This window comes from Culex quinquefasciatus, chromosome 3 (assembly GCF_015732765.1).
Source record: "Culex quinquefasciatus strain JHB chromosome 3, VPISU_Cqui_1.0_pri_paternal, whole genome shotgun sequence".
NCBI classification, from domain to species: Eukaryota; Metazoa; Arthropoda; class Insecta; order Diptera; family Culicidae; genus Culex; species Culex quinquefasciatus.
Window position 1 is genome coordinate 201,359,896 of NC_051863.1, and position 15,977 is coordinate 201,375,872.

Below are 15,977 nucleotides of genomic sequence, written 5' to 3' on the forward strand. Positions count from 1 at the left end.
AAGGTTTAAAAAAATCAATTTTTGCCAGTAATTTGCAAAAGCTAAGAGAAAAAGTCGAACCAATCCTGGTTGTCTATGGCACATTTTGAAGTGCTTCAAAAGACCATTCGAATGCATCTAAGAGAGTTGGAATTGATGAAGTTTTACGGAAATGCGAGCAATTTTAAGATTTTTTATGTTTATTCGACCTCAAACTTCAATGCCCGTTTTAACCCACTTCCCTTTGTCGTAGAGGGCTCATATTTGGCATGAGTTCATCTCATGTATAGATAAACAAACGCTGAAAGTTTTATCCAAATCGGAGCACCTCGATACGACCTGTTACACATTGGTGAAAAACTCGCTTAGAGACTTGGTGGTGGAAGTGTTAAATTAAAATCCACTTGGGGGCAGAATGGACCACCCTTATCCTGCCTTATAAAAACAATCAACAGTTATGAAATTTGGTTTAAATGGATTATTTCACTCCTGGTAGCTTCACAAATCACGTTTAATGCAACATTAGTTGATTTTTTAGTTGTTTTGATGATTATTTGTGAAAATAGTGTCCTTTTTCAACATATTAACACTATTTTCAAAAATCTTTGTTTTGGTAAGTGACTATTTTTACTAAAGTGGTCTAACTTCATGGAAACTATGTTAGAAAGGTACCTTAAGTCATTTCTTATCTCCCTTCAACGTTGTATTAGACAAAATGGCTTGTTTTCTAAGGTGGCCCATTCTGCCCCGCAGGGTGGCCCATTCTGCCCCGCACCCTGGAAAAAAGTCGAAAAAACTTTTTTTTTTAAGTGGCTCAAAAACAGTTTTAAGCTAAAAAATTTCATCAACCAAGTATACAACATTGAACGGAACATCCCAAAGCATGAGCCTACTACACTGAATTCATAAGTTTTCATGTTTTTCTATGGTTTTTTGCGCATTTTACTTAGGCGGGCCATTCTGCCCCCCCCTGCCCCTAAATAGATTTTTGGCGAATTTTTGCCCAGTCAACATCTGCTTGGTAGGTACAATTTGCGATAAAGGCAGATTTTCGAACAATGCAAAGTGGTGTCTTTGTAGGCCCTTTTCAATGTTGAAGCTAGATAAATATTTCGTTGGGATGGCAATTTACGAAACATCTTTCTATGGTAGCTAGCCATTATTGACCAGCCTTTTGCTAGACTGTCTTTAATTGTTAGTGGTCTAGGATTGTTTTCTTTTTTTTATCTGTCTAGACTATAATCAGTATGAAAAGCATTTTCAATCAATAACATTATTTATTTAATGAACTCTTCCAAAATGTCCATATCATTTACATATAAAAAATTGATTATAAGTTCTGGTTTGAGAAGAAAAATTAATCCAAAGCAAACTAGTGATAAAATTATGAATAAAAAGGTATAATTGATAATTTTAGACAAACATGTCTTGCTTTCATTCTGTTTCTGGGGTTTCAATTCAGTCGTAGATACGTGGTTGCTTTTAGTTTGCGATTTAGTTACAATCTCCTCCGTCGCATTGTTTACAATCGAGTTTTTCTTAGCCTTCGTTTTCTTTCGTTTATCAGGCTTGTTTACGTCCTCGACGATATTTGTAGTTTCACTCGGTATTTTCACATCACTGAGCTCTCTTAGTTCCCGTTCTTTACGTCGATCTTCAATTACCTGTGAACAGAGAGATTATATTTATTGCGTTATGTTAAAAAAGGTTATGCTGTAAAGTACATACCTGCTGTTCAATATCCGCCATAAAAGCAACAGCTTTACGAGCAGCTTCTATGCAATCTTTCTGATCGGTGCAAGTACCAATTATTTTTGAGAATACCGGATTCAAAGGGTTGTTTTTCAAATCGAGATATTTAAGCTTTTTAAACGACCAAAACTTAAGGGAAGTCGTTCAATTTGATTATCGTAGAGGTCTAAATGACGAAGATTGATCAGATTACCAAAATCATCAGCGATAGACCTAATTTTGTTTTTACTCAAATCTATTTTTGTAAGTTGTATAAGTGAAGTGAAGTCGGTCTGAAAATATATGAAAATAAAGTATCTTCTTTTGCGTTATATACATTATACTTACATTTATGATGCTTATAACATTGTTTGATAAATCTAGTATTGTTGCACGTTTCAAAGTTTTCTGAAAAAGGTATCCATGCATGAGCTCAGAAATAAAACATCGCTTTGTTAACTTACAATCTCATCGACCGGAACGCTAGAAATGTTCATCAAGCTAAGATCAAGTACATTGTGGTTTAACTTTTCTCTAACATTGATTTTTTCGCTTTCATTAATTTTACTCTTGTGTTTTTTGGACATGATTTCTTCAAGTATAAAAATAATTTAGAACGCTACAAACTGTGATTTAATTTTACCGGCAACTGTGACGTGTAAATTTCTTCCGACGATGACATTTGCTGTCATAGCATGGCATATGAAAGGTAATCGCAAAAGAAGTTCATGTGTGTGTTTGTGTTGAAAATAGCATTTGGGACTGAGCAATCGATTAAAATTTCTACAACTTAGTTGAAATGTCGCTAGAATCAACGCTTTTCAATAGCTCATAATTATCGTTAACATTTACAAAATACGTTGGAATTTTACCCCTTCCTTTAACAAAAATTTGTCCTCTATATTCACATTGATATCCATACGCCTGTAAAGTTTCAGCGCTTTGCTTTGTTACTTGAATTCGACCAGGTATTCCAGTAGAATCCATTCTTGAAGCCATATTTACGGCATTGCCCCAAATATCATACAATGGCTTACTGGATCCAACTACTCCTGCCATAACTTTTCCATTTGAAATTCCTACGCGCAGTAATCCAGGACTGTTTTGCTTAAAATTTTCATTGCTAAAGTCTCTTAATACCTTCATTAGCTCAAGTGCAAACTCAGTCAATACAATAGTTACATTATTACTTTGTCTGGTACATAAACTTGTTCTGCTGGGTTGCTGATTGAGAATTTCTGATGATCTAGGATTAAGGCTTCTTCGTCCATTAGTCATCAAAGATGTACGCGTTATACCAGATACCGACCGAAATGGCCCAAGGGACGAAGAAGAGTCACACCGTCCTGGATCGAGACCGCATGCAGCCATGTATGTCCAACCAGCAACTTTGATTTTTTCTACTTTCAAATATCCATCAAAGTACTGAAGTTTTTCATCAAAATCGCATATTATTTCGTTTAAAACCTTCAGTACACTTTTTTCATTCTCCACAGAAATATCTGTGTTAATTTCCATATTTGTTATTGTAGCGAACATAACAGCAACGTTTTTGTACTCTTCATTGTAAAATTCATTTTTGAGTTGTCTGTTGATGTAGATTTCAGCTGAAAAAAGAGACAATCAACATAAAGGCGTGAGTCAATTCGAAATACATACCAACATGTGTTGGAAGGATGTTTTCAACCAATATTTTGTTGGTTTGCTTTGTAATTTCAGCTTCTTCTTTTTGCTTCAAAAGTTGACGCTTCCAACTGAAAATGACAAAACAGGTTATATGTGTGTAATTCTTGATAGAAGTATAAAAAGATCAACAATAATTCTCACTTGTAATCAACTCTTGCGATGTACTCAGATTGACGATCAATCCAATGGAAAATTATTACAGTGAATATTATTAGCATTAAATGAGCCACTTTTGGATTCATTCCAGGGTTCATGCTTGCACTGTTGTCATAAATGTAATGTAATTCATAAAAAATTACCCAAGCATAGAACAGAAGAATCATTATGCCACAGAATGCTTTAAGAATAAAATGAATTCTTAGAAAAAGAAATACCATCCCGATCGCTAGTGTAAGGCACTGGGTAACGGACTGAAATACAAAAGGTAATGGATCTAGAAAGTTTAAACATCATACTTAAAAAACATACCCATGAATTCATACAGTACTTTCTAGCTATTATTGTTGATTGTGTAACGTTCAACATAGATGAATTTGTTTCACTGTTCAGGTCATAGTTGCATTCAATCTGGAAGATTTGTTTTATTAGTTTTATCGAACACAGAACATGGTTTTACGCCGAACAAACTTTGAATGGTATGGAGTTCTTAAAGGGTGATAATTTATTATGATGATCTTGAACTTGCCTCATATTCATACTTACTAAATAAATTAACGAGCAAGTGACTAGAAGTAAAATTATTGTAACATAAATTATGGTTCTACTGGTGAAACTTTCCATTATTTTGTCAGAAAAATTATACAGCATTCGCAAAATTGCATGTTGTGGTCTTCGAACTTTCAATAAATCTTCTGACGAGTATGGAGTGTACACATCCCATAGTTTTTTGAACCACGTGATTGGTATTGCTACAAGAAGTATTACTCCTGATACTAGCATCATTGACCAAAAATAGTATCCGGACCTGTAAAAACAAAGAAAAAATGATTTAAATCGAAATGTATACATAATTTTGAATATAATTTTACTTTGATATCGATTTCGATTTCTGTAATATTCTAGCAAGATAATTTCAACAAACAAAAATGTCGCTCTGTTCCAATATTAAATATACTCACGCATAGTTCAGCAATTGAACAGTGAAAATGCAAATAAACACTATAAAACTCATCAGTATACTATATTTAAGCATAAGGTCTGGTTCTTTCATGAAAGGCCATTCCCAACGCTTATTCTCAAAACACATGAAAAAAGGCGAGAGATTATCCAACCGGTGGTCACTGTCTACATCATTTCTCTTGTAAGCATTGCAATATGATGAAGCAGTTGTAGTAGTTGGAGTTACTTGAGATGTTGAAAATATTTTGTTGAATCTGTAAATAATGTTAATTTTAGATATTTTCATCTTTAAAGAGTATTTTGGTAATTTGCTTCTGAGTATGAATTCATACATTCGATTTGCCTAAACATTCTCTGTGTCAAAAGAAAACATCATTAACAGGCAGTCATATAACAAATAGGTAATGGAAATCAAGACTGTTTCCACAATATAATGTGTCCTTTAAAAAAAAATACTTCCTAAAAATAGCAAAAACGTTTTTTTAGGAATTTGGGTTATCTTATACATGCTGCAAACATTTCGAACACGTTATTTAATAATAAATAAATAATTTATTTAAACTTACTGAAATTTTCCGATTGGCATTCGATCTAGTTCATGCGCCATTTCAACATTAGTTTGTTTCATGATTTCCCGGAATTGCTCCATTGAATTTTGCATAAAGTTTCTTGATATCAAACTTCGTTCTTTCTATAAAAATGTGAATGTGGTTTAAATATATGCTGTATGACCATTGGATATTTCATGTGTTGGGTAGCAATAATAAAATGCGTATACTGGAGTGGCTAGAAAAAAAATGATCATTTTCCACAACCAAAAAGCCTTTGAATCATTGCAATGCATTGGTGACACCATGCAACAAAATGGGAAACTACGTATCACGAGGTTTAAGGTTTCCTTTTGCCACTTAAACAAATGGACAGTATGCGAGCAGCATTATAAAGATGTTTGAATGGATAATTAGGGCATCCACTGTTATATTTCGAACAAACTTCAACATCATTTTCAGTATGGAGTGATGTTTTGAAACATTTTTCCATCTTTTCGGCACCCTTGTGTATACACATTTTTCGCCAGTATTTAGTAGTGCAAATAACTGAATTTAAAATGATTATTAAATACCTTGTTGTTAATAGTTTTTCGTTTTACGCCAACAGACAAACGGCTGCTAGACGATCCATCTGGCGTCATGAAGTACTGAAAAAATAATAAAAAATTACTGCTGATATCATTTGAAATAATCTAAAACATTACATTATTTTCTTCAAAGAATTGTGGAACAATCAAATAAGTTTGAATGTTGTGTTTTACAAGTACGGGATCCAACCTTGCCTTTTCAGTTCCATCTTCGTAAATGTATTCGCCATCTAATAATTCAAGTGTTTGCATAGTTACATGTACCTTTCTGAAATATAATGTATCATCAGAATGATACAGAACATATACTGTGTATCAAAAGTGTTTCCCTGATTTGTGGTTATGGTGCAAACTTGAAAAATTTAATATCCTGGTGTGCTTATTGTTTTCTTACCCCGATTCTCCTGTTGATTCCATTTTATTTGCAATAATAACATCTCTTGACCATATATCAAACTGCCACTTGCAAGCTCCTATGACACCAGATATAATACTTCCAGAATGTATACCTATCCTCATATCGATGTTTAAATCTCTGGACATACGTACATCCCGTATATCTTTGATCATACGCAAACCAAGATCAACGCAACTTTTGGCATGATGTTTATTTTTGATTGGAACACCCGATACGCAATAGTAACAATCCCCCAGAAATTTAATTCTCAGTACGTTAAATTCTTTAGCTGCTTCATCAAATTTGACAAACAATTCATGCAATACATCTACTAGCGTGCGAACGGGTAATTGTGTTGTAATGTAAGTGTAATTTACAACATCGGCATATAAAATTGTCACATTTGTGTGTTTTTGTACGTATAGTTTGCTGAAATCAATTGCAGGCAGTTATTAATATGATTGTTAAAAAAAATGTTTTGTTTTTACTTTATAGATCTCCATTGAGTTCCAGTTCTGAAGAAACTAGAATAAATAAACATCATTTAGAATGGACAAATTTTTACTGTTTGTGTTCAATACCTTTGAGTGTTAATTGTGTCATGATGATTAGTTCGTAATTTTTGTATCATGGAGCGTATATCTTTTTCCATGAGCTCAGCAGTATGCTCCGGCAAAATGCTTAGCAGCAGTTCTTTCTGCATGATTTTGAATTATTTTTTAATGTTCAACTTTGTTAGATTGTTTACGTACCTCTTGATTTCTGGCAAATTTCAAAAGAAGATTTCCTTCCACAAGTTCTCTTCGATCCAGAAATGTTCGTCTAATTGCTGCTTCATTTATCAATCGAAAATATAGTCCAAATAAATTCAAACAAAGAAAGTATACCAACTCAGTCATGACTTTGATAAATTTATCTGCTTCCAATCTATATGTTATCATTATCATGATAATCAGGTAACAAATAGTTGTAGCACTTCCTAAAATTATGACGTGCAAATTTTCGCTCAATGGTAGAAATATGTAAATAGCAAAAATAATATGGCTCGCGTATGAAGGCCTGAGAGGTGGATTTACGTAGGAAACTACTGCATGGTATAAAGGAATCATCAGATCTGAAATGAAGAGAATTGTTGATGATTTTATTGCTGCACGTGTTTTTTTTCAGTTATGTTACCTGTAATTATAAGCGTAAAAATTGCAGCACTGGAAGTCACATACGGAACCCATGGAAAAGCTTTTACTAAACCTTCTTTAAAGGCAGCGAATAAAGAAATCCATACAATCAAACTTCCAAATGTATAACAAATTAGGTCAGGATGAATAGCAGCTGTTGGATGCTTTTAAAAAATGTAAAAAAATATATATTCGGATATTTAAAGTACATACCTGTTCTCCTGTTACTATCACTATGACGTGGGCAACACTAACAAACGTTTGAAGAACCACAAAAATTGATAAATAGCTTCGTTGCACTCTAGCCATGTATTTGTTATAGAATGCTTCCAAACCCAGATTTACACATTCTCTCTAAACGAAACATGTATTAAAGACCACGATACGATAATAGATAGCACTACGTACTCTTAGAAATCCTAGTTCCCATTTTTTCAAAGCATAGTAATCAGCATCCGTCTCTTGACTATGTTCAGGATTCATCGTTACATTGTTCAACTGCGGCACTGAATTGGATGTCTCACTTTCATTCGTCATTTTTCATACATTTATGTTCCGTGATCTCATTTTTGTGAATCAAAATAAAATGGAGACGATGCCCCTTTTGAAAAGAAAAAAATCTAACGATGTGAAGTTCGTACAGTCAAGTGACAACTAATCAATAGGTAGAAATTGATATGGTTTCACAGCGCTGTTCGATTAGGTACTTCAAAAATGCTATAGATAAGAAGTTTGGTGATGATTGTTTACCAGTCATGATTTAATCGATCATTCAATACAATTTATCAGCAAGTTCAGATTATAAACACTTTTAGCTTAACAAAATCAACATTATAAAAAATGTCTACATTATAGATTCAATTATTATTCGCAATTATAGTCATGAAAAACAATGTTATTAAGTCAATTAGGGTTTGTAAAATAAAGTATATCCTGCTATAAATGTAAACATTCACTGACGTGAGCAGCATCAATTTAATTTATCGTTTGATTGACCGTATCCAGTCAATCTATCAGGAAAGTGATATTTTTGTTAATTAAAACTATGGCTTATTTTCGATTATATTTTAAATTGCTTTTATTTAGTTTCACTCTTTTTCTTTTGCGATTAGTCACTTCCTATAGTTATTATTGTAATTGGCACTGTTTCTACTGAATTTAAGATTTTGTTTCATTTGTTAGTCTTATCTGAGAACACCGTAGATGGTTTTAATAAGACTTCTGTTTGAAAAATGCAGCATTTCATTCAAACAAAGAATCCAGTTAAAACTTATGGCTCAAGACGTGTTCTTTTATAGCAGTTTTCTGGTAAAGAATCAGAAATCATTTTTATGTTTGCTACCTCATTTTCCAATTCTGCTATCTCCCGTTGATAGCTTTTAATATTTTGAGTTTGTAGATTTTTGGATTCATTCAACACGTGTAACTTATGAGTTAGTTTGGCATCTTCTAATTCTTTTTCTGCGGCTGTCAGACGATCATCTGAAACAAAAAGAAATAATTTCAACATTTTTCTCAAAATCACCGAAAAAACTGCATACCTAAAGCATTCAAACTTTTGATGTCGATGTCTCTCAAATCAGCTAGTTCATCTATAATAGCTTTTACTTCTTTCATAGCCTTTTCTACTTGAGATTTGGCCTCGTTTGAATTCAATTGAGCTTGGCCAACTTTTTCCTTAGCTTCTTTCGTTAAGTTAAAATCTTTTCGAATATTTGCCTCTCGTTCTGCAAGACTGTTTTCCGTTTTGGCTAATCGACCATTCAACTGATCAGCTTCATGCCTTAAATCGCGAGCTGTATTTTTGGTAGTATTTGCTCTTTTTTTTATACTATCCGCAAGCTGTAATTAAAAAAAAAAAACAAATTTAAATAGAAAGTAATGCAAGTAATAAAATAAAACACTAACCTTAGAAGCTTCCTCAGCATACTTCTTTTGTGCTGACTGAGCATTATTACGTGCTTCAAGCGCATTATGGTTTGCGCTTCTCAAAGCCTGTGGATAAAGTAACATTATGAAATACTTGAACATTCCATCATTTAAGATAGTCCATGAATCACGCGATTGAGTGAATATTTTTTTGTCGGCATGAAAAATTCACGTGATTTTTTGATAGTGTTTTGTTTTTAGTACTTACCGCTTCAGAATTAGCAATAAGCTCAATGGCATTATCGATTTGCCGTTTTATGCTAGGTACCGATTCTAACGCATCTGCTGCTTTTTGTTTAGATTCGTCTACTTGATTTTTGAACCCAGACAGAGTATGGTAAGTGAAATTAGCTTTTTTCAATGTTCCATCGCCTTCGGCAACTGCTTTAACTGCCAGTTCTTTAGCATCTTCCAACTCCTTAACAGCATTTATGGCGTCAAACTTTTGAGACTCGGCCCTGAAGCAAACAATTATATTTTGTATATTTGAGAGCTACATTTTATTTTTCAATAATATTTACCTTTCTAAAAGTGTGTTGGCAAGTTCGATGTTTTCACTTACATCCGTGAGCAAAGCTTGATGATCTTCAATTGTTTTTTCCAAATCTGCATTTATTTTGTCTGCTTCTTTGTTATACTTGTTCGATTCCTTTTTAATGTGATCGATATTGATGCTTGGCGGGGAAACGCTATTAACAGCAACAAATAAAGATAATGACTCGTCATATACTTCATTTGCCTTTGTTAAAGCTTGGTCGGTCAGTTTCGATACCGTGTTTAATTTTTCTTTGGCTTGTTGAACTTCATTTGAAATATTTGTTCTGAATTCTTCTCCAATTTGTGCCTGCAAGTTAATTGTAGTTTTGGCCAATAAATGAGCTTCACTCGCTTTTTTGTGTGCTTCTTCAGCTTGTTTTTTGTTCTCTTCGGCTTCTTTTTTGAATTGGTCAGCATATTGTCGTGCTTCCCTAGATATGCCGCTAATTTGATTTGTTTGATTTCCTAAATGCCCAGAAATGTCTCGTGCTTTACTCAACGCAGCTGCTCCGTCAGTCTGTAACAAATCAATGGCTGCTTCTAATTCGCGGCGAGCATCCTGTATTTGATTGTTAGCAATTGTTGCGTTGTTTGCTCCTCTACTAATTTTTACTTCCGTGGACTCTTGAGACTCATCAGCTTTGCTGAGTAAGTCACGCACAATTTCTAGTCTTTTTTCTAAATCCTGTAACATTTCATTCAATGTTTTTTCTCCTCCACCGGATCCACTTTTGGCGTCTTCAACCAAGATATCAATTTTGTCTTGTACTGTTCGTAATTTCGAGACAAATTCATTGTCGTCGATAACGATCGGTTTAGACTGAATATCTTGCAATATTTTGTTCAAGTTTGCCAATTTTCCTCGATGTTCATTTGCTGCTTCCTGAACGAGATTATAACAAGCAGGACAATCCAGACAGCCTTGATGACGATCAAACTTGTTTTCTTTACAACGGTCACAACGTCTTCCTTCGACGTTATCGTTGCATGGACATTGTCCGAATTGATCGCATTGTGAACCTTTAGAACCACTCGGATCGCAGTCACAAGATTTACATCCTTCTGATGAAAATCCATAGTGTGCCAAAGCACACTGATCACACTTTTTGCCAATAATGCCTGGTTTACAATAACATTCTCCTGTATATGTATCACATGATGAGTTGTAGCTTCCAGTTGGATCACAATTGCAATTTTCACATCCATTTCCAGAGATAATATTCCAGTAACCATTTTTACATTCGTTGCAATTTCGTCCAATCACATTTGGTTTACACTGACAGTTACCTGAAATATTTGTTTTATCTAGGTGATGACCAACATATCAATTCAAGGTTATGTTTACCATTGTTGGGGTCGCAGATTGAAATGCCTTTATCAGTTTGCTCAGTTCCTCGCGGATAACAACTACATTCTTCACAGTTTCCATGAGGCAGTGCAAATGGATCTCCAAAATGACCTGTAACAAAAAATGTCGTTTATTTATGAAAAAGTCTAATGCTCAATTTTGAAATTACCACAACTATTTATTGAATCAAAAAAACAAGTTATTGCACAGAAATAAAGCAGTGATGCGTGCAGCATTCTTCTTTACGAAGGTGTGAATATTGAATATCTTATCTATTGATAACACAAATGATACTCACCGGGCAAGCATTGGTCACAGTGTAGACCCGCAGTATTGTGAATACACTTTAAACATTCTCCAGTTGTTCGGTTACAATTACCCACAGCATTCGGGTCAACGTTTCCATTGCAATCACAAGCTTGGCACATACGAATGGCTCCGTGTACTCCCGTTGGGTCTCCAAAATATCCATCTGAGCATAACTCACAACGTGGTCCTGAAAAGATTTGAATTGGCTTAAAATATCTGATATTTTTCATTTTATTTTCATTTAGAAAGCTCGTTTGTTTCGTATGAATGTTTCTGTTAAGAATTAAAAAAAAACATATTGCAAACAAAACTTTCTATCTCATATGACTCTTAGCTTATAGATAGAAGAGCAATCTTACCAAAATAGCCGACGGGACATTCGAGGCAAATAACCGACTCGTCAGCCATCTGCATACATGCACCATTGTTAGGACAAGGACATCGTTTACAATCGTAGGGTGTTCCTCCTAACGCATTTCCGTAATATCCTTTAGCACATTGATCGCATGTATCACCGGCTGTGTTATGTTGGCAAATACATCTTCCTGTTTCAGAATCACAAATTTCGGCATGCTTGTTACAATCACAGGGAATACATGGCATAAACGGCCCCCCTAACGCTGGATTATGTCTATAACCAGGTGCACACGACTCGCAAAATTGGCCAAGATATCCTTCAGGGCATGTACATTGTTCGATCCAGGTCGCCGCACGACCTGCAGCACCTCGATGCGCTGTTTGAAGTTCTACGTCGTCAATGAATGCTTCACCGTAATCCGAATAGATTGCTCGTATTTTGATTGCCGTTAGGTTACTTAAAATGGACATGAAGCCTCTGGCTGACATAGATGGTTGCCAAGAATATTCGGGGTATTCGTGGAGCCTAAACGAAAACTCTTTGAATTCATCATCGGGCATTGGTTGATTTTGAGCGAAAATTGGCAGTGAAATACTGCTGTTGGCTCCTTGCAAAATTATATCAAAAGTGCTGACATCTGGTCTAGTCTGGCCTACGAGTTGCAAACGGAACTTGAGCAATCTGTTATACGAAGCGCGTTGATCGCCAAGGAAACGATCAGGTGCAAGAAAGTAAATTGCGTCATATCCTTGAGCTCCAACTCCAATTGTTTGACTTTTGGCATTGTACTTTATATCGACAGGATTTCCAGTGGCTGTAATGGCAGACCATTTTTCTTTATGCTTGTTGAAATTTGATGTTGTTGACACGATTGAGTATCCTGCGGCACTTGTGCATTCACTGGTATGGCCGTAACAAAAGCATGGGGTACAACCAAATTTATTCTCCAAATCCAAGTTAAAGTAACCTGGTCTACACTCGCGACAATGACGACCTTCAACATTTTCTTTACATGAGCAAATACCGTTTACAGGATCACAGGATGGCGCGTTTTCTAGTGAACCCCGAACATCACAATTGCACGGCTGGCACCCGTGGTGACCAAAATTATAGAAATTATTTTCACAGCGATCACACTTGTCTCCAGTAACGCCTGGCTTGCATTGACATTTTCCTTCAGCATTACATTGTAATGACCGAGAACCGACCGGATCACAAGCACAGTTGATACAGTAGCCATCTTCACGCATGAAGAAATTTTCCTTACATCTTTCGCAGTTTGGTCCATCGCGATTGGCACCACAATCAATACAATGACCACCGTGACCAGTCAGATTGTATAGTTGCCGATCAAAGAAACATTTGGTTGAGTATCCATTACAGTTACAGGCTGAAACAAGATGAGAAATATTAAATAGAGTAAACGAGTTATTAGGTATATCTCAAACATTCTCAAAATGTCTTTAATAACGGTAAACGTCCGTTTCGACATTTAAAGCTTGAGGTTTTTAGTATTAATCAAAATAAAATTATTTCGTACAATTGACAAGATACCAAGGTGGATGTGATATGGTTTTCCTTATTTTATATACATTATTAAACTGTTCAGTATAAATAATTTGTAAACTATTGATAAGAATGAAACTAAATCGCAAATGTAACATAATTATGTGCAACTCGAAATCAAATTTGATGTTCACGCGTCGGTGGAACTTGTCTTAAGAAGAAAGATGTTTGTGTGACTTTATTGCTCTGCGTTGTTTTTATTTGCTGCCCTTTAATGGTACTGTGAGACGAGTTTTCATAAAAGGAAACGCATAAATCAGGTTTAACTTTTATCGAGCATTGCGATACCAAAAAAAAAGTTCAGTTCAGTCGTTACTTACGCTTGCACTCGTGAACATTTTTCGATGTTGCTCGTCCCCAAGGTGAATCATTGTAGAATGGAAGACATTTTTCGCAATCCGGTCCATCGGTATAGTGTTGACATTTACATACGCGTCCTCGTTGTCCATTAGAATTGGTACTTGTTACACATTCACTGGCATGACCATTACATTTACACCTCGCTCCAACAGCAATATCTGCTATCGCATAAAAATATGATTTCAACACCTGTGCATCGCCGAAAACTTCGTCACCAAAAGTGTTGAGACGATCCAATGTTATGCGAATATCTGTAGCAGTTACCCATTGCTGTAAAAAAAGTATCAAAATTAATAACAATGGTAAATCAAGGAACCTCACGAGGTTACAATACCTGTAATTCAATACTGTGTTCAAAATTGATGGCACTGGGTCGACCTTCAAGTGAAGAAAATGCGATATTGCCATCCCGAAGTGGCGAAATATCACTGTATTCGCTAGTGCAAAGCGCACGAGATTCGTCTTCGCCTTTCATGACAGACAGAGAATCTGGTAATCCATAAGTATCTCGACAGGTTGCACTGTAGTATTGATACGGAATCCATGGCCCATTTGGTGAAACTCTTTTATAAATTGCAAATGATTCCGGACGTGGTGAGTAAAACACAATTCGAATGTAAGTTATGTCGAATGACTTGCCTAGCTTTAAGGTTAAGTTCACTTGATTTGGGTATTGGATTCCTTCGAACATGGTTTCGGATTGCCACCATGTTGGATTGGTAGGATCATGTAAGTCAGTTAAATAATCCGGAGAATGTTGTCCAGCCCGACAATCATCACAACTTTTTCTGTTGGAATAGCCTGTTTGAACACAAAAATTAGTGTCTCCATCTTCACCGCATGTGTTGGTTGCTTCAATCTCTACTTGGTACACGGCATTCTCAAACTCTGGTATACAACGCTAGAAAGGGAATGAAAATTATGTTTAGTTGTATTTCGTAAGTCAACTGAGCTCATCAGCAGAGACTGTCACTAAGCAGCATTGCGTAGCTTCGTACTCCTTATCAATATGTTACATTTTAAATAGCTGATATTCTGTTTCCGGAGTATAATTTCACTCTCGCTATAAATTGTGACATTCATTGTCGTCTGTTCACGCTTTCTCATCAAGAACATTCTCTGAGAGAGATCGTATAATTTGGTCGTATTTTATAAAGCTTTTATACCACGGTAGATTTTCAGTTCTGAACGAGTCATGTAAGAGCATGAAATTGAATCATTAGAAACCTTCTTTGATTTTCGGACTATAAGTTTGCAAACCCTGCGCACATTTTCAATTAACTTAATAATTTATGGAATTTACGTACTTGCGGTCTTCCGTACGGATCGTAACATTCAAGTGGTGGCAAATAGTGGGTTGTTTCACTTGCTTGCGTTGCACATATTGCCAAAGTTATGAATGCTACCGTATAACTCAAGGTGAAATATGACCATTTCTTGTATGATGAACACATTGCTGATCTTTTTTTTTTGATCTATGAATGATATTTCGCACGTTTAGTTGAGTTGTCCAATAACTTGCATCATTTTAGGTGAACTATTGTTTTCTGAAATGACACAAGAGAAAATATAAAGAAGAAAAGATACATTAATTATCTGGGTGGAGCTAATAAATGCTTTTCACACTAATACTAAGCTATGCACACGAGATAAACATGCTAACTAAAATAAACATTTGCATGCTAGATCTCGCAGCATTTGGTTTTTTTTGTTTGCTGAATCCTCAATGTGAATTTACGCGCATCTGGTAAATTAAACATCACGCAAACTAACCCAAACTTAAAATCAAAAATGATTTCATTTCTGCTGGTATAGAACGTTAGTTCACTTTTGATTACGTCACCAATTATTTTACTTGGATTCAAAACTAAGCTGAACATATTAAAAAAAAATGAATCTAAAAATGGTTGCTAGCAACATGAATAGTTCTCGTTATCTCGTGACGAGATAATGTTACTGGAAGCTCTAGAAATAATTACTAAAGTAAAGCTGATTTCAGCTGACCCTAAATTTAAAAGAAATTACTTTGTGAAGTTAATGTAACGTAAAGTTTGCTGTTAAAACATTTGAAGTAATTGCAAAACCTCCGCACGCCTTCGTTTACTTATCCCAAAACCAAGATGGCACATTCCATGTGGAAAACATACTTCTCTTTCACTGTCACACCTCAATCCTAGTCAAAAACTTAAATGCAACTGATCGCTGTTTTGAGATGCCTGTGCGGTTCTCTTGAGCTCTCTTCATTCTTTTTCGGTGTAGTACTACATTTATATGAATATACACTGGCATGTTGTCATGAGAGCTTAACGAATACATTCATTAGAATAATTTAAGACTGGTATGTA

At 35.1% G+C, this 15,977-nt stretch overlaps 3 protein-coding genes across 4 annotated transcripts; all 3 read right to left on the minus strand.

Annotated features, from left to right (window-relative positions):
• Window positions 1–1,236: 1,236 nt before the first annotated feature.
• Window positions 1,237–2,332, minus strand: LOC6032786 (leucine-rich repeat-containing protein 59). Its single transcript, XM_001843273.2, is given in 5 exon segments — window positions 1,237–1,643; window positions 1,708–1,850; window positions 1,853–2,003; window positions 2,059–2,118; window positions 2,175–2,332. Coding segments are annotated over 5 exon segments (864 nt in total). The 5' UTR covers window positions 2,298–2,332; the 3' UTR covers window positions 1,237–1,256.
• A 133-nt stretch (window positions 2,333–2,465) lies between these two features.
• On the minus strand, window positions 2,466–7,872 carry LOC6032785 (adenylyl cyclase X E). Its single transcript, XM_038263050.1, has 16 exons — window positions 7,634–7,872; window positions 7,439–7,579; window positions 7,227–7,389; window positions 6,803–7,164; window positions 6,632–6,747; window positions 6,539–6,574; window positions 6,048–6,479; window positions 5,771–5,921; window positions 5,639–5,713; window positions 5,082–5,206; window positions 4,515–4,769; window positions 4,099–4,360; window positions 3,865–3,963; window positions 3,538–3,806; window positions 3,370–3,464; window positions 2,466–3,317 (listed from the first exon to the last, which is right to left on the minus strand). Exons 1-16 carry the CDS (start codon window positions 7,760–7,762, stop codon window positions 2,494–2,496), a joined length of 3,534 nt encoding a protein of 1,177 aa, XP_038118978.1. The 5' UTR covers window positions 7,763–7,872; the 3' UTR covers window positions 2,466–2,493.
• A 406-nt stretch (window positions 7,873–8,278) lies between these two features.
• LOC6032782 (laminin subunit gamma-1) lies at window positions 8,279–15,894 on the minus strand. 2 transcript variants are annotated; one of them, XM_001843271.2, is made up of 12 exons: window positions 15,780–15,894; window positions 14,940–15,179; window positions 13,967–14,533; window positions 13,593–13,902; window positions 11,708–13,096; window positions 11,338–11,535; window positions 11,037–11,150; window positions 9,676–10,978; window positions 9,363–9,612; window positions 9,134–9,220; window positions 8,767–9,067; window positions 8,279–8,707 (listed from the first exon to the last, which is right to left on the minus strand). In XM_001843271.2, the coding sequence occupies exons 2-12, from the start codon at window positions 15,084–15,086 to the stop codon at window positions 8,496–8,498; spliced, it is 4,878 nt and encodes a 1,625-aa protein (XP_001843323.2). In that variant the 5' UTR covers window positions 15,087–15,179; window positions 15,780–15,894; the 3' UTR covers window positions 8,279–8,495. The 2 variants fall into 2 exon arrangements, with proteins under 2 accessions (XP_001843323.2, XP_038117610.1); XM_038261682.1 differs by having other exon boundaries at window positions 15,658–15,810.
• Window positions 15,895–15,977: the final 83 nt, after the last annotated feature.

Bases quoted from the DNA above. Each gene is read 5' to 3' on its own strand.
- LOC6032785 (XM_038263050.1), bottom strand. From the start codon at position 7,762: ATGACGAATGAAAGTGAGACATCCAATTCAGTGCCGCAGTTGAACAAT. The intron at 7,165-7,226 runs GTAACATAACTG...TCTTCATTTCAG, and splicing joins TTTTACGCTTATAATTACAG to ATCTGATGATTCCTTTATAC. The intron at 6,575-6,631 runs GTATTGAACACA...TATTTATTCTAG, and splicing joins GACACAATTAACACTCAAAG to TTTCTTCAGAACTGGAACTC.
- LOC6032782 (XM_001843271.2), bottom strand. From the start codon at position 15,086: ATGTGTTCATCATACAAGAAATGGTCATATTTCACCTTGAGTTATACG. The intron at 13,903-13,966 runs GTATTGTAACCT...CTTTTTTTACAG, and splicing joins AACACAGTATTGAATTACAG to CAATGGGTAACTGCTACAGA. The intron at 11,536-11,707 runs GTAAGATTGCTC...AAATCTTTTCAG, and splicing joins ATGTCCCGTCGGCTATTTTG to GACCACGTTGTGAGTTATGC.